We start from the raw sequence: 21,583 nt of genomic DNA on the forward strand, positions 1-21,583 counted from the left end.
CTTGGAAAACCAAGGGTTTTTGGAGAAGTCTGCCACCTTACATAAAATAGCACTTCACTGAAAGATCTCTCTGGTTTTTGGTAACTGTGGAGGCTTTGACAGATTTTATATATGGGTCCAAGAAGACATGACATAAAATGAATGAAGTAGCATCAATACGATTAAAACTCTTTTTCAGTTACTGTTCATGGAGTTATGAGAAGAGCACCCACTAGACTAGTTTGCAGACCTTGCTGAAGGCATATCATATTGGGCCCCCCAGTACAGACCAATCCAGTTATTTTCCAAATTTTCTAGGTTCCCTGGAGTCATCCTAACTCCCCCCCCATGGCACCCCTGATGCCAAGTACGTTTTGGATCGTGCAGATTTTACTGAGGGACCCCCCCAGTCAGCAAATTTTACTGGGGAGGCGTCTACCCCTCGAAAAGTCACTGTACAGCCCTGCTTGGGATAAAATTCTCTTCTGTGTACATAAATGTACGCATGTAAAGTAGCCTACTGGATTTGAAGAACTATTTTCACAGCTATGCCTAAATGAAGCTGAATTATATTAAGTGTAAGTCATTCACATTATTTTAAACAATAAAGTGTGTACAGAGAATACACCGATAAGAGTTTGAATGCTATGAATTTACAGGTAAAAGTGCAATTAGAATTTAGTTGCTAACTTGAAGTTTTAGTAAACCCCAGGATATATCTAATTAGAATCAGGTAAGATTAAACCTAAAACTAACGAGATGATATTACAGCGTCTCTGCTCTCCACTTGTCCTCGTTGTCATCAGCATAGTGAGATTACGCAAAGGTTAACGGTATGGGGCTTTCAGCTGCACTGTGGGCTGGAGCGGTGTGGTTCATTCTAGGGTTGCCAACTTTGGTCAGATGGCTGGAATGAGATTTTCAATTCGAGACCAGTCCGCACACAGATATACACGCATTTACTTGTACTGTATGTAACAGTTTACCTTGCAAATAGTCCGTATGGTTTGCAAACTACCCCAGCGCCTTTGATGTGGCTAATTTTAAGTTTATTATGGAATAATAATATAGACTTGCTGTAAGATTTCTGCATGCGTGTCACGCCGGACACGCGAGAGTTGGCAACCCGGCAATTCAAGCCGCGATCGATCCCAAACAGCCGCCCGCTGCCGCAGTGCCAGCCCAGCCGCAGCGCCTGCGCCCTGGCGGCTACTTCACAGCGGTCTGACCGGCGCCGGTGAATCGGTCAAAGCGAGCGTCTGCGGAGCAGTGCGAGGGGAGACGGCAAACGAAGCGGCGAGTGACGAGGCGAACCTGACAACCGTAGCAAAAGTGACGGGAGTGCATCTCTCCCTCGCCGCCCCAGCACAGGTGAGAAAGTTTGGCGAAAGTGTTCGGACGGGCCGCCGCATTAAATCACCGAGACGTACGCGTCCGCTCGCGGTCCGACGCGCCCGTTTGTGGCACCGCCGACGCCGCCGCAGACTGACGGCATTAGGGAGGCGGAGGGCGGAAGGCTGGCGTCTCCGGTACCGAGTGCCCCAGTTACACGGCGCAGGTAACTGGGGTAGCAGTGTGGATCAGAGCGAACGGGGCAGGTAGGCGCAGGGCGGCGGGCTGCTACCCAGCCGTACTCGGACAGATATTTTCCTTTCTTTTATAACAGCGCACTTGTGTTTGTTATTTATCGAATATTGACCGTTAAGCGCGTCGCTTTTTAGCGCCGGAGCTGCTGCGTTTACACCGGAGCGAAGCGTCCGGGAGACAGTAAAGGCGCAGTCTCTCCCGGCTTCCAGTCCCGCGAAATCGGGTCAAATTAACTAATTACGCAAAAACCAAACCAGAAAGAAGAAATTTATTCAAATTAAACCAACTGACATTTCTATGGACAGCCCGCGCGCTTCAAGTGACTCACACGAAGCCTGATTTCTTTAATACCGATAGCTATAATAATGATCAATTTTCGGTTTCGTTTACAGTATAGTTTCATTTCTCGCCCGTGTACACGCTATTATGTAATATTTTGGTCCTGGTCTCGCCCTAGGAAAATGGAATGATATATATGTGTGTTTATTTAGGATGAGGCCAAAACGCAGCGACAGGTTTTCGCTGATCACCGAGGAGTTTAATACTCTCCGTCTCCAAAAACAAAAGTGAATCGTTTCCCCTGTTTATTCTCGTTCGACGGCATTAAAGTCTGTGTTTTCGAAGATAAAGGGGTAAATTACTGACAAATAAACCATGACAGCCCGTTGTTTGGCTTGCTTAACAGAATAACGACAGACTTTGTTATGGCGATGCTGCAGTTTGCTTATTGCTAAGTCGGTTGCGCGGTTATTTTATTGCGCGTTTTAATTTGAGAACTTTTTTAAAGCAAGTTTGAAAAGTGTAGACGTGGGATTAGTTGTAACCGAGTGTAAGATGTTTGCAGGGCTCCTACGAGGAAACTGAGCTTAATGGTCCACAGGAACTTTACCCCCTGCGAGCCTAAGTTTTATTTTCGAGTGGTAGATAATAATAATAACTTGGGATTACTTGTCAGTAACTTTATTACATGTATTTAGACGCTGGAAAAAAAAATTGCAGTTAGTCGACTGTAGTAATAAAACATTGGGCAAGGACCAGGGCAGCTTGAAAGAACGATCCTGAGGTATTCACAAAACCTGTAATAGAACTGAAATTTTATTACATAAATTGTATAAAGCAGAGTGAGCATAATATACATTTACTTACTTAATTAAATTAAGTTTAACAAACACGATTTCTAGGCCTTGATCAGTATGAATACAGAGTGCCCATGCTAGCCTTTAACAGCCATTGTGGCCATTGCAGAGCTCATTACAGATGTTAAGCACGGAGATGTCGTTGGTGTCCTCCAGGATGTCGGATGTGGAGCTGTTGAAGAAGATGCTCAGGGCTGTGTTGCAGTCCAACAAGAATGGCGTGTCGCTGTCACGGCTGCAGTCCGAGTACAAGTCCCTGACGGGCGAGTTTATCCCTTACAAGCAGATGGGCTATCCCTCGCTGGACAGCTTCCTGAACAGCATGCCGTCGGTGGTCAAGATGGAACGTAGCCGGACAGGAGAGGTGAGCAGGACCTACATCCCACTGGACTGACAGGCACTGAGTCACCATAGATCAGATGCCTTGTTCTCCAGCGGGGCCGGCTCTGGTCCAGAGTTGGGATCACAGGGCTGACTGGTATTTTTGCCAGCTCGTCATTCTGTTACCCAGATTCAGCTGATCCTCAGTTTGACATAACCGGTTTGTCTGGCCTTACCAGTTCCCTCATGGTCACTTTAACAGAAGGCTCTGGCATTCCAGAAAGTTCTGCTGCCTACTATTGTAAGAGGTTTATACAGATGTGCATGAACACCCCAACCCCCATACTCTACCTTGACATGTGCTGGCTTGGGACCTCCTGAAATTGATGGCTGGCACTCTGATGAAAGGCACCATTTTAGTTTTCGATCAGCAGATGGCTGGTGTGATTAAAGTCATTAGAGGTGTTGTGAAATGGTACAGGTACAGTTTACCATTGAACTTACAGCAGATGGCTGTCTCTCAGACAGATAAACCACACCATATTCCGAACTTGTCTTAAGATACTACTGGAAGGTATGACTTAATTTGGCTGATAGCAGAGGAAGAATAGCTTTTTCTTTCTTTCTCTTTATTATTTTGGCTACTATTTGTTATGCTGGATTAGATTGTGTTTTGTAGCTCTCGGTGATCCAGATGGTTTTTAGAAGCGTCTGTTGTTTTTGTAGCCGGACCATATGATTCTCAAAACCTGCCGTCTGGTCAGTGCAGTAACAGTGGGTAGGAGTTGAATCTTTTGCGTAATGATTTCTCTTAGTCAGTATGTTAAGGTAATGGACTGTAACCAGAAGGTTGTAGGCTCAAGTCTTTGGGAGCACCCTGTAATTGTACCCCTGGGCAAGGTTGCTAAATTAATGCTCATTACTAATAGATAAAGTTTTGTTTGGATAAAATAATGCCATGAAATGATCAGAGGGCGACACTTTTTCAAAGCCAGATGGCCTGTATTTGCAGCAAGGCAATGTGCTGGTAACACGCCCAGGGTCCCCTCACCTCCCCTGCCTCAGGTGGTCTGCTTTGCGGCGGTATGCAAGGAGACGGCCCACATCGCTCAGCTGGTGGCCCGCCAACGCAACGCCAAGAAGGTTGGCCGCCCCCTGCTTGTCAACTGCCAGATGAGGGTGAAACCAGCGACACCCTTCATGTTGAACGGTACACTTCCGCTCACCGTATGTCTTTGCTACCTGCCTGTTGGGAATGTCCTGTCAGTGCATTCTGCAGTCAGGGTGGTTTGAAATGCTGTTGTGTCTTTATCAGCTGATAAAAGAGCCTGCTGTGTAGCAGTTGGCACTTTGGGTTGAGATGAGTTATTTTTTATCTGCTGTGAAGAAGGATCCCTTCTGCGATGGCTCTCGTTTTTGCATCCAGATCTGCACATACAACTAAATGCATTGAAGTGGTTCAGCATAGATTTGTAAATTGGATTTTGAGCTAGATGAACTGAAGTCCATAAAAGCCTAAATATATGACTTGAATTGAGTGCTGAAAGGGCTGTAGGTTTTGGCAGACCCATGCAGTTCTTACGCCTTCAAATGTATCCTCTTCAGCCTCATTACTGGCATGGGATGCAGCCCAGAGTGCAGTGATTGCAGACTGCATCCACTTGTTTTCGCCATGGTAGTGCTGTGCTATGGTACACGGGCTTGTGCGAAATCCCAGTGCTTTATTGCCACGCCTGTATAGCAAACTCCAGACTCCACAGAAGCTCAGCACAAGTATCGCAGGGCGTTAGCTGGTGGAGAATTAAACCGTTGTTTAAAAGATGCTTCAAAGTTTTTGTTTGTCGCTGTGATGCATCTCATAGTGACACTTGTGTGTGGCTTTGAGATGGATTTAGTGATCCATTATAGACATCTGGGAATGGGGCACTGGAAAGGTGTTGCCTACTTAATAAAAATCTCATCCGCGATGAGACTTTCAACATCGCTTTTCCAAAAAGCTGTCAGACAAATTCTTCGCATGTAATCCTGCACTGTAAAAACAATTGCAACAGTACCAACATTAAGTTTGTGCTGCATGAGTGATTATTGGTAGTACTTAATCAATCAAGGTCCTACTGTTGAAGTCTGTCTAACCCAGTGGTTCCCAAACTTTCTCTGCAGGGCCCCCCTTTTCTAGATAGGAACATTATTGAGCCCCCCCATTCAAACTACACAGGTTCAGATTCAAACTTTATTTGAAATACAACCCCCTTTTCTAATTGAGCGAAACAAATGCAATTACAAAATACAAATGGTGCAATTTCTCCACTGTGGGAGAAAAAAGAGCAATCAATTAAAAATAAAAGTCCAGCATAAATTTGAAATTATGCAAATGCAGATTTAACATTCCTGTTAATATTCATTGGCGTACACAAATTAAAGTTTGTCTTACGATTACTGCATTTAGTTTTTAATGATAACCGCAGGTTTCAGCCTATACTATAGCACGAAACAACACTAAATCATACCCATTAATTGATACTCTCCCTGCACTTCATGTAGAAAATTTTAAACCTCGTTTTTCATGATGTGCTTATATTTTTTTGTCTGGCGCTGCAAAACGTCGTCATGCGTCACCATGTCACGTGGTACAAAAACCTTGCAAGAGCAAGATGACTTAAGACAGATCGTACAGCACCTCTCAGCCAGCTGAACAAACTGGAACAGCGTCCGTGACGACACAACTTTTTCCTTATTGACTGAAGAACGTGACGTTTGTATGAAGCTTGTATCCCCGTAAGTTCCAAATTGTTATCTGCTATTTCTCCCGAATATCAACTGGTTTTCAATTAATTTACCTGGTAAAATAAAGTTTAAATAAATTACATAAATGCTCTAATAGTACACGTAAGTTAGTGGTTTATTTATTGTTACTGTAATGTTGCGCTGCTTTATTTGTTTAATCGTCCAGTCTGTGAAGAGATTATTTTAAGGTGGCACATGCCCCTGAGGCTATCCCATTGGTGCGCCCCTCCCCAATACCTCTGCGCCCCCCAGTTTGGGAACCACTGGTCTAACCTATCAACACCTTAATCACACTGGTACATACCTTATACCATCTTAAAATTTTATTTGTACCTTGACGCTATAAATATGAAGTTTCTTGGACTGCAGTTTTAAGGAGGAAGTAGCGAGTGACTGTTTACATTCCTATCTGGGGTACTGATGCCAGACTTTGAATTTCATTGTTATATTGCCAGAATAGTGCCTCCAGGTGAAGTAAAATCAAACTTAATAATTTACTGTGCATTATGCAATAGTTCCTGGTGCAACTTTAGGTACGAAAATAGCTAGTACAGGAATCTGTCCTATTTCAATGTTCCTTTGAGGGATTTGCCAATGTACAGGAACTTATGAATAAAGTTCTGGTATGAGGCCAGATGCTCCATTCAGTCGCTGTTGCCTGGATATCACACAGCTTGGTAATGACATTTCCGATCGGGTGTGATGCAGCAAAAAGGAGGATGTCTGTGTTTGCTGCTTTTTGGGGAGAATCTTGCCTGTCTGCCAGTGTAGCGTTTGGGGGCGGCCCAAGCTGCCCCGTCCCTCGCTGTGCTTTTGTGGTTCATTGGAAAGCGCTATCGATTTTGCTCTTAAATCAAGACTGTAAAATCATCCTGTCTGATTGCCAGCCCCAGTGCACAGAGGGAAGGTGAACAAACAAGCATTTCAGTGGGTAGTACTTGTAGGACCGTGGCAGGCAGAGGCGATTTATTTGTGTTTTTATATTGGGAGGGGGGGTTAGTCTGAGCTTGTCACCGGGCCGACGGGAGCACAGAGCAGCAGTACTGCTGGGATGCTGCTGGACTGACAGTTTGCAGTCAGCTGATTTCATGCTCTCTCTTGCAGCCTCAGACTGTGAAATGGTTTTTTTTTTTCTAAAAAAAAAAAAAAACTTGTCAGCTCTTAAAGGTGATGTATTGCTGGTGCTCTGTTATTGCATCTTGTGCTGCTGCTTAAAATGACTACTTGTCTTTTTAGGTGTTTTTGGTCCTTCACTTGCATGCAATTTACATTTACATTTTTTTTGTAATAATTTTTTTCAGGCAGGATCACGATCTTATGATTCTTTTTTATGTTGGTTTTTAAGACTCTCTTGCCATTTACTGAACAGTACAACTGAACAGTACAACCAAAAAATATAGCCTTATAAGGTAACAAAATTGAAAATAAAAACATAATCAACATTGTTTCAGGTGTTTTCTTTTGAGGTGGTAAGAAAGGTTTGTCATTTTGCAAATCACTGTTTGTGCCGCGTCAGTTTTGGAAAATCCAAGGAAGTTCCATATTACAAATGTTGAATTTTAGGAATCAACTCCTCCATGTTGTCCATACCAGCGCATTGCCAAATAGGGAATGTGTTGTATGTTGCACGTTGCATCTTGGGATGAGAGAGGATGAAATCCAAGGCACTACATACTTTTAGCTATGCTCCTATTACCAGTTGATTGGTGTGTCGAAATGAATTTGACTGTCAAAACAGCCTTGGATGCGTGTATGTACCGTAGAACTGCATCTAATAGAATGTGCTCTGTAACGCAATACTAACAATCTCTCCGTAAAGGCAGATCGAGGACACATTTTAATAGTTTACGATGTAATATCGTCAAATCGCACACCCCTAGTGTGTGGTATTTCGTGGGAATGAAATTTTGCCTTTCTTGGAGATTTCAAAATGTATTTTTTATTTTTAAATATGCTATTGCAGAAATTTGACATTTAATTTGGAGTTAGCTTCTGGGATGGACTCCAAACCCGCCGCAAACCTTAATAGGTGAAGCAGGTACAGACAATGGATGGATAGATTAACTACATTATAAGGAGTGTCAGTTCTCCACAAGTATAGTTATGAGTATGCCCATGCTGTGCCAGCACTCCACATAATGTCCCCTTCTATATTTCGTCTTCTGCAGCCAAGCCGAGGACATCCCTTCGCCAGCCAGACCACATGGGTCATGCTGGACAGGGAATGACACGCCTGTCCTTGAGCAGCCGTCTCGGGGGCCCAGGGGACTTCCGGCAGGTATCCATGAGGGACACCCAACCTGACGGGCGGGTCAGCGCTGCCCAGAACAAGGCCCCCCCAATTCAGATAAGGAAGCCTCCCATACCGGGTGACAAGTGAGTGAAGGGAACAGTCTGTGATACCTCTTCCTGATGATCTTCAGCTTAAAAGGCCTACTTGTTATCTGATAGTCTAAAAGATTGCACTACAGCAGACAATTACTGTTTTTTTTCCCCCCCAAAATTCCTCACAGGAAGTGATTTAATACTAACCTCTACTAACCCTAACTGGGTGTGGGCTGCATTACACGTCTCACTTATGGACTGGGAAATATGCAGCTAGATTTAAAGATGCTTCACTGCTCTCTCTTGTTTCTAAAGGCTCTGAAAGGTCCCAGAGAATGATTGTCAATAAAAACAGGCAACTGAGTGCCTGTATAGACCTCCTCTTTAAGACCTGTATACACATGAAATTATTTGAGTTATACAAGGAGGACAACTCATCAAGCATATGGCAACCTTCCTAGATGTGAATTTAGACAGACCTGGCTTCGTTAGCGTTGTCACCTTTTCAGAGTGAACACATGCGTTCCTGTCAGAGCAACATGAAGGAATTTGCAAGGGCACTCTTGCGTTTCTCTCTCTAAGTTTGGAAACACGGTAGTGCAATCCATCTTGGGTGCAATTGGTGGGTGATTATTGACCAATACTGTGGAAAAACATTATTATGCATTTTTTTAGTATTTGTTTTTAGTATGTATATATGGCTGAATTATTTTGTCAGATGCACCTTAGAAATAATGCATTATTTCTTTGACCTTGACTCCTGAAATGGAAAAGCAAGCATTCAGTACTCCAGTGATGGAAGAGAGAGGCTTCAGTTTGGTTGCTGTCAGCCTGCTTCTCATTGATTACTTTATGATGCAGTTGGTCATTCCCCCCCAAGTGCCTGTTTTTAAGCTTCATTTCCCCCATACCTACTCAAAATGCTTGTCTCTACATGTCCCAGTAGTATCTTATTCTTTAGAATGATGAACAGTACCTTGCCAACTTATGTTGATTCCGAACTCCTGACTCTTTGATTTTAATGTTCCAGAACCACTGACAGCTGCAGTACGGTAAGAGAAGGCCAAAGAGATTCAACTAGGGACATAATTAGCTCAGTACATTACTTTATTGCTCAATTGGAATTGAAAGTCCAATTGACTGACCAGCGCTCTAGGACCGGAATTAAAGACCCTTGGTCTCACTGAACCATATTGAGTTTATTGTAGTTCTTGCCCCTGAGTGTTTTGAGCTGAGGTATCTGTTGATGTCAGGGTAATACGAGAGGAATTTGCAAGTTTCCACATTTTGCAAAAGCCTCTCTGGTCTTCATTAGGCTAACTGGAGTGGATCCCTGATGGTGCTGCTCTGACAGGAATGCTGACAAGTAGACCTTTTCAATTGCTCTACTCCCTGATGCCATGGGTTTGATAGCCCCATTCCCGGTATTTCGTGTGCAACAGCCACTGTGCATTCGCACGCTCTGGCCGTGTCTGGAAACCCCTGTAGCCCAATGAAATGGGACAGTTAGATGGAGCTGTCCCTGTTGCGGTGGGGCATACAGATCATCGTTGACTCTTGGTGTGGAAGTGAGGCACACATGTCGCAGTACAGAGAATTAGTTGGTGATCTGCTGAGCAGGTTCTGGTTTTGGTCTGGAGCAGTGCATGAACTTTGCACTTGGAGATATAGCTTTATTTCCACTTGGTTTTTACTGTCAGTGAACTACAGCCTGGTCCATACTTTAATAAAATTCAGACTTGGCTCATGTCCCTCCTACACAGGACTTACATTGTGATTAACGAGAATAACCTGGGTGTAAACCTAAAGGTACACTCCTCCTGGCTGTCTCCCTGTGCGATTTCCCCAGATTGCTATTGCTATTCAACTTTCTGTATACCAGTGAAGGTTAGCTGTTCCCAGACAGCAGGCAATGAGGCTTGATGATGGCACCAGGCCCCCCAACAGAAATTGGGCCCAATTTGGAACCTGGCTGAGTCCCTCTCTTACACACTTACACCCTTAATGAGTTTGGAACCCCCCTGCACTGCCGTTGTCCTGCTTATTCAGCATGTCACGCTGGGGGTGGGGGGGGGTGCCTTTATAGCCTGGCACGGTCCCCAGCTAGAGAAAGCAACTGACCTCACTGGCTGTTTTGGGTATATTGTTTGGGGTACCCTATCCGACCCGCTGTAGGAGGTGCCCGAAAGATACAATGGGGCGCATTTCCCTGAGCAGCAGAAAAACAAAGGTCCATCAGAAAGCATGACAAAGGGTCTGTAATCCCTCTATTTAACATAGTGAGAAACTGTCCTGTATCGATATCCTGTGAATCAGCACATCACAGGGCCGGTGCAGAAGCTGGCTTTCTAGTCATTGCGTGTAGTTGTGGCCGTATCCAAAGCCACAAGCCTACCTAAATCAGCAATAAATAACGTTCCTTTTGGGTTTCTAGCTGTCTTGTAAGCTGTTAAATTTCTTTGTCCCTCTGCAGAGGTCTGTTGTATAGAGGGTAATGTTGTACTGTAGGACAGGAAAAATGTCCCTCCTGGTCGTTTTACCTCATGCAACTTTAATTTTAAAGACCACAGAAGTGTTAGTTGGTGGTTCAGTGATTTGTTTTTGTTTATGGTGGGTTAGAGAGTCCCGATGGGAACCAGCTAAATGGGAAAAATGGCTTTACAACCTAGGGAGGAAGAGTTCTGGAAGATTGTCATGAGTGTGGTATTGGGGTAGAGGGCAGAGAGCATGTTCGATAACCATTTAAAGTCCTGTTCAAGGCACTCCTGTGTTTCTCGCTCTCTGAGGCTCCTACATTAAAATGCAGGTTTCAGGTACTGGTTTATAAATCCAATGAGCTGCTGTGGACCAGCTGAATTTTAATGTTAATTGATAGGCAAATGTAAATTAAGTTTAAGGAAATGTACAAGCAGAAATTGTGCTTGCAGAGCTTTGTGTGTGTGTGTCATAAATATGAATAAAGAATTGTTGAAATGGCCCATAAAACGTTGCCCAACAGTGCATAGGGGAAATATAGCAGGGTGTTGATGTGAGTCACAGGCATGCTGGATGGGCCTTGAATCACCCCCTGATTCGCTCTGTGTGGGCTTCCTCTGGGCGCTCCAGTTTTCTCCCATAATCCAGAAAACAGGTTGTTTAGGTGAGTCTTATTCATTGCTTGCATAAGTGCAAAAGATACTTGAACCTCAACTTAAGGTTTAGTAAAGATCACAAAATACCTGTGGCTATGTTGGACATCTTTCGCTACAGCCTGCAGTGGTGGCTTTGTACCTCCACTCACCACATAACTGATTATCCTATCTTTCTGTTAGGTACGACAAGAAGATAACCCTACCCGTGAAGTTTCAGAAGGAGGTACATTTGACCCTGTCCAGGAATCTTCCGCAGACCAGTGGTAAGATTAACATGATGGGGCATCTCATGTGTGTACGTGTGAGAGAGTGTGCACATGTGACATCACATTGGCCTGTTATGACCACAACAGCAGCCTGCTCCTAAAATTATTTTTCTTCTGCAATAAAATCAGCAGAAATCATGGTAGGTAAAAGGACTTGATCCCCTGGGTTTTTTTGGTCACTGCTATTTTGTCTTCAATCAACTTTTGTTGCTTTAGTCAGTTATCTAAATCAGTGTTTCCCAATCTGCTTCTTGGGGACCCACAGACAGTTCACGTTTTTGCTCCCTCCCAGCTCCAGGTAGGTAGCTGGGAGGGAGCAAAAATGTGGACTGGCTATGGGTCCCCGAGGACCAGACTGAGAAACACTGGTCTAAATGAATTCCAGTGTTTGTCAATCATCCCTTGATACATTTTCAGACATTTCGGCCCTATTCATTGTCTTGCAGCTCCCTCTAACATAAACCAGAATGTCCCTCCTGGGAAGTCCAGACCACTCCAGTCCAGTGGCTACAATCAGCAGTTGGTCCAGAACCGTCTTAGGGATATTCTGAATAAATACAGCAATGGATTCTGGGTGTCGAAGCTGCCTCAGCTCTACCGTGAGCTGTACAAGCAGGAGCTGCCCACAGAGGCACTCAAAGACCTTGAGCAGTGGTCTCATGTCTGTTTGGTGAGTTTGAATCAGTGTCAGGGTGTCTAAATTATTCTTGTCAATGTACCTTCTGGAAAGGTGTACATAAGGTTCCAAATGACTAAATTCTCCAAAGCAAGCTCCTTTACACAATATTGTTTCGACTTACAGTGCAGTGTGTAGAAATCTGTGCTTGTGTCTAGATGGTTATGGGTTTGAATCCTGTGCCTAGCTCAGGAATCATTTCACCTTTGAGTGCTTGAGAAGGGCCCTTAACTCTTACTACTTGAGGGGAACTGGTCGACTCTGCTATTTGACCCCAAGCTTTCCTTACTTATGTTGCTTTGGATGAAAATATCTGCAAAATAAAAATAATTGTAAATGTAAACTTACATACAAGCTGATCACTAACTGAATCAGAAGAATGAAAGGTCTTTCTTTGTGAAATTCAGGGCTGTTTGGCCTGTGTGCCTGACCTGTTTTGGTGTAGGTAGAGAAGCCATGTAGCACCAATCCGGCAGAGCTGTTGCTCTACCCTGCTAAAGAGGTGCCCAAGACCAGACCCAGCTCGTCCCCATCTTCCACCTCGTCCCCCAAGCCATCTCCCAGCATGCGGAATCAGTCCAGCTCCATGTGCCCCGGGGTCTCTCCATCGACTTCCTCACTGTCTTCTCCCCCGTCGTCCCCCGTGGGTTTAAGCCCGGATATCAAGGTCAAGTTGGGCGAGCTGCTAGCTAAGTACAGCAATGGGCTTTGGGCCAACGCTCTGCCTAAGCTCTTTCAGGAGACTTACAAAATCCGGTTCCCCGAGCATGTTCTCGATGACCTCAGTGTCCTGGAGGACATCTGTACTGTTAACTATCCAATGCCTGACAACCTCAAGAAGGCCATCCTGTACCCTCTGCGAGATGTAGACGAAAATCGGAATCGCGTGGTGCCAGAGCACGTGTCACAGACAACTCAAGACGTGCTTCGCCGTCCCAGTGCCGTACCCCCTCTCCTAATTCCTGAGGAAGAGTACCCGTCTGTATTGGTGGTGGAAGTGGCCAGCACTGTCAGCGTTACTCTCAGGCAAGCCCATGATTGATTGAGCTACAGTTCGGCTTATAGGACCTTTATCATTTTGCAGTTTTACTTATGTTTAAAATTTGTTAGACTTGTTATGATGAGGATCAGCTAGTTATTCAAATACCTGTCATGCAGCAAAACTGGGTTATTCGGTATCGCTGTACCAAGAGCTGCCACCAAATGTCACACTTCATACATCTTTGTCATGTATGTGAGTGTGTAGATTTAAAAGAGCTGTCTGCTTTGCGGGTTGGTGAGGTGTGTGTGTGCATGCGTGCATGTGCGTGCTAGGGCTGCACAATAAAAAAATAAATAAAAATCTCGATTGGCAGATCTCATTTCGAAATTACAACGGTTCTTCTGCATTATATTACATCAGCTAGATCAAAACAAGCACTCCTACTTTTCCCCGGAGTCTCAAGTGTTCCATAATTCTGCATTCTTCTGTTGTCAGAAGTTGATATGCCAGTCCTGGATCAATCATATGTTTGGCACAGTCATGTTTTGATGTGTTCCCTGTTGCAATTTGAGTGCAATAAATGTTTAAATTTAAGAGAAAAAAAAAAATTGTTACGGAGAATCGTGATCTCAATACTAGGCAAAAGAATCGCAATACACATTTTTTCCACAATCGTGCAGCCCTAGTGCATGGATGCACAGGTGTGGGGAAAACCTTGTGGTAGGGTCCTAGCAGTGTGAATTTCAGCGCTTTGGTAATACGGTAACGTTTTTAATTGAAGATTTCCCATTGAAGTTGATTCAAATGGTCTGCATGGTTGTTGTTGCTTCACAGATTTATTGGTAAGGACTACTCCCAGGCTCAGGAGTCCCTGGAGGATGAAATGCGGGAGTTCTATGGTCAGGACAGCACAAGGAAGCGCCTCTCTCCTCTGGCTCTTGGGCAGCTGGCTGCCGTCAAGGCTGAGGAAGAGGAGGAATTCCTTCGCGCACAAGTGTATGAGATCATGGGTGACAAGGCCAAGGTGAGAGCCAGTGTACTGGGCCTCTGCTCCCAGCCCGTGCCTCGGCTTCTGCCTTGAGTCAGGGTGCTTACAGTCTTTTCATTGGCAGGTGTTTTATGTCGATCACGGGTTTTCTGAAGTGATCAACACTGGCAAACTTTTGGAACTACATCCAAAGTTCTTCAGACTGCCATTCCAGGCCACTAAATGCAAATTAGCAGGTGAGCTGTATATGTTATATCCCTTTTTTTTTAAACAGAGAAGGGGAAATTTCAAGGGGCTGGGGAGGTGTGCTAACATTCAAATATTTTTTATGCAAAGCTTGTTTAATAAAGAGGCAAAGCGTAGACTCAAGCAGAATTAACATGTTTATCTGATTTAAAAAAAAAAAAAAAATCAGTCAAAAATTAACTTGTGGAAGGGATTTAAGAAAGTACTAACTGAAAGCTTTTATTAGATGATGTGCTGTTCTTGTTAAATTATTCATGTGTCTGTGATCTTGGGTGGCAAGTAGCCACTTTATAAAATAGTTCTCAGCTGAGTGAAATGGGTGCTTTCAGGCTTAGAGCCGTTTTGCCAGGAGCCTCCAGTGATTAAGAAGTTTGAGACCATGGCCTGTGGAAAGATCCTCTTGGCTGAGATCCTGGAGAGGGGGGACACACCCCTGGTTGTGCTGTATGATACTTCACAAGATGATGATGTCAACATCAACGCTGCTTGTATGAGAGCCTTGCAGGACAAGTCTTTGGAGAACACCTTAGAGGTAACTTGGCAGTCTTCATCGTCTCCCAACGTGTCACCTGAATCTTTAATATGACACGTTTAGAAGCCGTTGCTTAATGTCTTTTTTTTTTGTATCGGGGCATTTCACCGTATGTGCTTTCTCTGAAGGTCAACAGCACCCACATGCACGTCAGTGTAACCAACGTTTGCTCTGATGGAAGCATTTATTGCCAGTTGTCGTCACGTGGTCTTGCCAAGTTGACAGAAATGTTGGAAAAGACTGAGGCCTACTTTCACTCCCAGGTAAGAGATGTTTTAGGCCCTGCGTCGACCGAGCACACGGTCTTAGGCCGGCAGAGGTTTATGCCGGCCAGGCAGTGGATGTAGCATAGACAGATGGGGTATGTTAATACCCTTAATAAGCTGTGAGACTGCAGGCGAAATAATCTCTCAGGTCACACTGGAACTAACCCATCTGCAAAAACCAGTAACATCTTGCTGAGCTCATACTGTTGAATTTGAACAAGACGCTTCTCTTGTTCAAATTGTATGTTCATTGTTCATTGTATGTTCAATATCTCGATTTGGGATTTGCGGTTTTGATCGACGGGAAGCAGTCTGTACTGTCGAGTACACAGCATTTCTCTGCGTCCGGGTCGTTTCTTTGGCAGCATGGTACAGTGAAATTGCTCGAGGGTGATTTTTGACCTCAGACGTTCTTCCAAGTCCTTTTGGCGGTGTTTGAATTACAGTCAAGTTTGATCACTTGTTGGTCTGACCTGTTCTCCTGTGTGCCAGGTGACGTCAGAGTTTCTGGTGTCCAGGCCTTTCTGCGGAAAATTCTGTCTGGCCCGATATAAAGGCAAATGGTCTCGAGTGGAGGTGAGCAATCCTATTGGGGGGGCACTGCAAACAGAGGAAATAGCTTACCTGTTGTTTTACACACTTATTTTCCCATGCACATAGAAAGGGGGCATTCTATATACAGTGATCCCCTCATATTTGCGGGTAATGCGTTCCAAGACCTACCGTGGATGGCCAAAATTGTGGATAATAGTGAACCATCCGCAGACCTCACTTATACTGTGATTTTCCTGTGCATACATATGGCAACTGATAAATTACGCACAGTGAGACATTAACAACATTAAATACAGTAGTAATAAAGTACATTATACTTTATTATACAGTACTGTGCTCTCGAATAAAAGGGATTCTAACATTTTAGCCTAATTCTTGAGAGATATTTTTTCATTGCTCTATCATGTATCAACAAATAAATGAGCAATATAATCAGGCTTTTTATACCCCTCAAAGGACGAAGAAATAATGAAAAAACATGCTGTTACGTATTTAACTTTTTTTTTGGACTGAGGTAAACTGCAGATACAGGCGGCCTACTGTATGATTTGTATTTTAATGTAGCCGTACAAATGGCACTATAGGAGATACGCCTTGTCGTCCTGTCCCAGATCACCAACTTGCACGGCAGCCGTGTGTTGGACATCCAGTTTGTGGACGTGGGTGTCCCCGCTTCAGTGGAGGTCATTGAGCTGCGGGAGGTCCCGCCCCCCTTCCTGCGGGAGCTTGTAGCCATCCCACCTCAGGTAAGCTGATTGTGACATGGAGGCTAATTGGGCAGCCTGATCGCCAGGCTGTCAGAATTATCAGTACAACCTTTCTGTGTTTTATTACTATTTACCTATTTCTTGGGGGACTGGGGTCAGCTGTCATTTAATGGCCCCCTCTCGTTTGTAAATTTCTTATGTTCTTACAGTATGTGACATCAAATTAATTGGGGGTTTTGGGTACAAGTTACTCGAATATGAACATTTCAGTAAGGCACTGGAAAGTAGTCGGTTATCAGTCACCTTCTGGCCTCCAGTTATTCCGGAGGTATTATGTAAATCCAAAAGCTCTACTGGGCTCTTCATGAGCAGGTATAGCGATGACTATGATCATCCCATAATCTGTATTGGGGTATGTATCTCTTGTGGCTAAGTAATCAGCAATAGTCAGTGGCAGTGCTGGCATGTGACCTTGGTCCTGTATGGTGACTCTGCCCCCATCCCCGGCCATGACTGTGAAGGGTTTCTCTCCCCGGCAGGCTCTGAAGTGCAGTCTGACCGGGCTGCCACTCGAGGTGGGCTCCTGGACCCCAGATGCCGTGCTTTGGTTGAGGGATGCTGTGCTGGGCTCCACGGAGTGCAGCATCAAGGCCAGTACTCCCATTGTATCAGTGTTGTGCGTCTGCATGTGCTCTGTACCCACAATGCCTCTGTATCACATCTATGCTAGGCTATATTTACCAAGGGCCCTCATTGTCCTCTTTCCCAAATAAACCAAATGATGTGTATTTAGTAGTGATGGGCCACATGAAACTTCGTGAACTATTTTCTGTATTTTTTTTGGCCCCCATTAGATAGTGCTCTTGGTTTGCTTTGGGGCATGAATTGAGCCATTTTTTGAATGGGGAGCACCATCTAGTGGTACCAGAAAATACAGCATTTGGTTCATGAAGCTTCATTTGGCCATCACTAGTATTTAGCATATATAACCAGAGGCTGCTATTTACTTGGTAAATGAACCAGTTGTTCATGAGCTATTTTGTCATTCCAATTAGAGATGCACCGATACCGATATTCAGATCGGTATCAATGCCGATCCAGACCTATTTGACGGATCAGGTATCGGCCATGCGTGACCGATCCATGTCCTATACTTATTTAGTTTTTGGCAATCAGTCGCACAACAGCTCTTTCCCATTTTACATGTGTTTTTTTGGGGCATTCAAATCGAATGCTAACGCTGCCCCTCAGTCTTTTTTGCTACTCAGTGGGTGTGAGTACAGTGACTTCTGCCTGCTGTGATGTCATGCGCATACCCTTCGCAGTACGAGGAGTGTAAGATAAGATGTGACGATCTGGGAGTATTTTACACTTTTAACAGAAACCAGTAGCACAGCGATTTGCAATCTATGTAAAATAAAGTTTTGAGGTGGGAATAGCGTTTAATGGACAATCCCAGTTAAAGCACACGCAACTGCGAGACAAAACAAAGCAATGGATGATTTGGGAGTCGCTAACTTAATTGGACTGTTTTGCGAATTCGCTGCAGCTTGTGATACAAGAGGGGCTGCCATCGCAACAAAGTGTAACTGCGCTGAAGCCAATGGGAGAAAAAGTGTGTTAAAATTTTAAGCATTCGCCACTTGTGTATACTTGCTTTGAAAATATTGAACTGCAAATGCCTCAAAAACGCTTAAAACAAACAAGGTGGAACAGTACGTTATGTACGTTTGTAGTAGCCTAATTAAATATTTTTTGTCATACATTTTTTCCATCTGTATTTACTAGCTTAAAAAAAATTAATATATAAAGTATAACAAAGTAAAAAGAGCTCTTGTATCGGAATCTGTATCGGTATCAGCAATTGTGTATTGGAATCGGATCGGAACTGAAAAAATGTGGATCACCCATCGCTAATTCCAATAATACCATTTAAACTCTTTCCCCAATGGTACAATAAAGGATGATGAGTCATAATTATGATGATACTGTGAGGCCCTGCCTGAAAGCATCATGTGACTGGAACTGTCAGGATCCAGTCACGTGACTTTCTCCCTGGCTCATTCTATTTAGCCTCCCGTGTCCCTGGGAATGCTACGGTGACTTGGATTACATTTGCATAAGCAACTTGTGGTGACGCTCAGTGGTCAGCTGTAGTATAAGTCGGTATAGTACAGCAGAAAATCAGAATGTAATTGCAGAAACTTATAGGGACTTACAGAGCAAAAGTGAAAAAGAATATTGTTTTGTTTTCCCAGTTATTCAGCCTTGGTTAACTTCAGAAATGGAACACATTAATCTTTGTGTAACATCTTTCACCTAACAGATCGCTAAAGTGGATGAGGCCAAAAGACTAGTGCACATCTATTTGTTCACCTCCAAGGACTTTTACGACACGGGACGTAGTGTCAACCAGCAGGTCGCTGACACGGACCTGTGGAAGCATCAGAAGGATGTGTTTCTGGGCAGCCGTGGTCCTGGCAAGAAGCCCAGTCGCCCGGCCACACTCCCCAGTGACGGCAGGGCTAGCCCTCAGCTCAGGAGCAGCCAGCACGCCCCTGATCTCCAGCTTCCCCCGATGCTAGAACTGCCACCCTTGGGGCAAAACATAGACATGTATGTGTCGGTGGCCTGCCATCCGGGCCACTTCGTGCTGCAGCCCTGGAAGGAGCAGTACAAGTTGGTGGTCCTGATGGGAGAGATGATCCTGTATTATAACAAAACTGAGGAGAGGCCAGTCAGTGTGGAGAAGAACCAGATCTATGCTGCCAAAGTGGAGAACAAGTGAGTAGCAAGTCCTTGGCTTAGTACCAATGCACAAACACTGGTGAGATTTACAACAGGGTGTACATGAATATTTCTGTTTCCTTTATTCATAGCCCACTCTTTCCTACAATTAATATAAGCTGCTGCGACATCAGTATAAATTCAAATATGTTTATTTGTATTAAGTATATAAATTTTGGCTTGACAAGAAATTAGTCACACTGCTGTTTTTGAATAGTGATAGACTGCCTTCACGCAAAAATGAGGAAGCCCCAGCTTAATTTTGTTTTACTACTTTTCCTGATTACTTGGAAGCTGTTTCGCCAGTGTGAGGTTTGTGCGTGGAACCAAGGTCTATATAGGAAGTGGTGTTTCTAAATGAAGTATTTTTGACGACTTAGTAGTCTTGTACTGAACAGTGAAAAACAAAAATCTTTGTTTTGTGATACAGAACATAGATTTTTTTTGTTGTAGTATTTCTGTTTTTCCTGCAGGCTTTCTGCTTTCCCTCTCAGAGAGAACTTGTGTCCGCAGATGGTGCCTGCTCCTTCTAGCCGCACCCATGCCCTGTGAGATGCTAACCCAGTCTCCTTTTGTCCCCGCTTGTCCTCTCAGCTGGCACCGTGTGCTCGTGAAGTGCATCCTAACCAATGGCCTGGTGTCTGTGTACGAGCTGGACTACGGCAAACACGAGCTGGTCAGCTGCACCAAACTGCAGCCACTCATCAGCGAGTTCCGCCAGCTTCCCTTCCAGGGAATCACGGCGCAGCTGGCTGGTAAGGATGCCCTGGGTGGTCTGGTGATTAGGCATGGCTGCGTGCCTTCTATAATTACTAAATGCAGCTTTAGTATATACTGCACTCTAGTGGTCCCCAATCCTGTCTGTGGATTGTCACCGGTCCAAGGCCAATATTCTACCAGGCTGTGGAACAACAAAGGTTTTTGAAATTTTTAACAACCCCTCATGTTTGCGCATCTGAAAAAATTAAAATGGCCAAACTTATGAAATTGCTCGTAAGTGAACCACCCCCCCCAATGCACCCCGGATCATCTTAACGGTATGAAATTTTTGTATTGATCCATAGACATCGCAAGGTTGGGTACCTCTGTTCTCTATTCAGCGGTGCACATTTCAGGTCCAGAAAGTTTAAGATCTAAACCAAGATTTTGTTTCAACCAACTGGTTAAGTACTCTGCGACTCTATACTCAACTGGTTGGCTGATACAAAATCTCGGTCTGGATTTTTACCTCCTTGACCTGAAATGGTCACATCTGTCTACAATATATTAAACATAGGACGTTGCTGATCAAGTGCTCTTGTCGGGTCTGCAAGATCTTGAAGGGTTCCCCCTTGTGGTGCCCAGTAGTAATAGCAATTACTTTTCCCCACAGTAGTTGTGATTTCAAGCCTGGTGTCTTGAACTTTATAAGTGAAAATCTGCTTTTCCTGACCAGTTTCACTGACCCCTATTCCCACAGGAATCAAACCTCTACAGTGGTCAGAAGAAGCTTCCATGGTGTTCAGGAACCATGTGGAGAAGAAGGCGCTGGTTGCCCAGATCGAGGTGGTGCATGAGGCAGCCCAGCCCTGGGACCGGAAGGTGGTGGCATACCTGGTGGACACCAGTCAGGAAGACAGAGACATCTGGGTGCATGACCTCATGTCCGAGTTTGCGGAGGAACTTAGCAAGCCGGCATAACACAGCCTGGCCCCTATCAGCAGAGTCCTTGTTGGATTTTCCTGCACATGCTAAACTGTAGCTCCATCTGAGCTCGGCACTGCAACATGGGAAGTTCAGGCTCTCCCGCGATGTTTCCTGCTTAATTAAGTGTGGATCTGTTCACATAGTACTAAACATGCTAAAATGAACTCAATGTTCAAAGTGATAAAGTTTACAATATTTAGTTTGTTTTTTTTATACATATATATAATATGCAGCTTGTGTTCATGGAGGTATATAAAGGTGGGGAAAAAAATCCTTTGTTTGCTTTATACTATGAAGCCTTTTGACTTCCAGCTGTTTAGTGCTGTCTTAAATTTATTACTACAAAACTACAGCAACTTGAATCTATTGTGAAACTAATTTATGGATGTTTGGATAATATAGTTCCTGCTTTTCAGGTCATTGCCTATTTCCTTGAAGCTTGAATGGAAAGGCTGCGTTGTATTTAAATTTGCACTGCTTTGTTTGTTGTGAAGGGTTTATTTAATGGTTGACCGAATTTCTAGAGTGAAATAAAAATAAATTTTGTGAAAATACTTCTCCCTGCGTTTTGCTACATGCCCAGAAAGAACAGCTACTGAATGTCTGTTTTATGTGTGCCCTTGTGGGTG

At 44.2% G+C, this 21,583-nt stretch overlaps 1 protein-coding gene across 7 annotated transcripts; it reads left to right on the forward strand.

The window, feature by feature from the left end:
• The first annotated feature begins 1,101 nt into the window (after positions 1 to 1,101).
• On the forward strand, positions 1,102 to 21,506 carry tdrd7b (tudor domain containing 7 b). 7 transcript variants are annotated; one of them, XM_023820983.2, is made up of 18 exons: positions 1,695 to 2,198; positions 2,544 to 2,629; positions 2,859 to 3,066; positions 4,089 to 4,233; positions 7,976 to 8,183; positions 11,444 to 11,526; positions 11,976 to 12,199; positions 12,651 to 13,231; positions 14,022 to 14,211; positions 14,300 to 14,411; positions 14,751 to 14,953; positions 15,082 to 15,216; positions 15,712 to 15,795; positions 16,386 to 16,520; positions 17,021 to 17,131; positions 18,808 to 19,265; positions 19,863 to 20,023; positions 20,728 to 21,506. In XM_023820983.2, exons 3-18 carry the CDS (start codon positions 2,860 to 2,862, stop codon positions 20,946 to 20,948), a joined length of 3,258 nt encoding a protein of 1,085 aa, XP_023676751.1. In that variant the 5' UTR covers positions 1,695 to 2,198; positions 2,544 to 2,629; position 2,859; the 3' UTR covers positions 20,949 to 21,506. The 7 variants fall into 7 exon arrangements, with proteins under 7 accessions (XP_023676750.1, XP_023676752.1, XP_023676751.1 ...); XM_023820982.2 differs by lacking the exons at positions 1,695 to 2,198; positions 2,544 to 2,629 and adding an exon at positions 1,102 to 1,350; XM_023820984.2 differs by lacking the exons at positions 1,695 to 2,198; positions 2,544 to 2,629 and adding an exon at positions 1,425 to 1,577.
• Positions 21,507 to 21,583: the final 77 nt, after the last annotated feature.

This window comes from Paramormyrops kingsleyae, chromosome 12 (genome assembly GCF_048594095.1).
Source record: "Paramormyrops kingsleyae isolate MSU_618 chromosome 12, PKINGS_0.4, whole genome shotgun sequence".
In the NCBI taxonomy this organism is placed as follows: Eukaryota; Metazoa; Chordata; class Actinopteri; order Osteoglossiformes; family Mormyridae; genus Paramormyrops; species Paramormyrops kingsleyae.

What these genes read in the sequence shown, in the direction of transcription:
- tdrd7b (XM_023820980.2), top strand. Translation starts at nt 2,824, where the DNA reads ATGTTAAGCACGGAGATGTCGTTGGTGTCCTCCAGGATGTCGGATGTG. An exon ending in TTGTAGCCATCCCACCTCAG is followed by an intron (nt 16,521 to 17,020) that starts GTAAGCTGATTG and finishes TCTCCCCGGCAG; the next exon opens with GCTCTGAAGTGCAGTCTGAC. An exon ending in AATCACGGCGCAGCTGGCTG is followed by an intron (nt 20,024 to 20,727) that starts GTAAGGATGCCC and finishes CTATTCCCACAG; the next exon opens with GAATCAAACCTCTACAGTGG.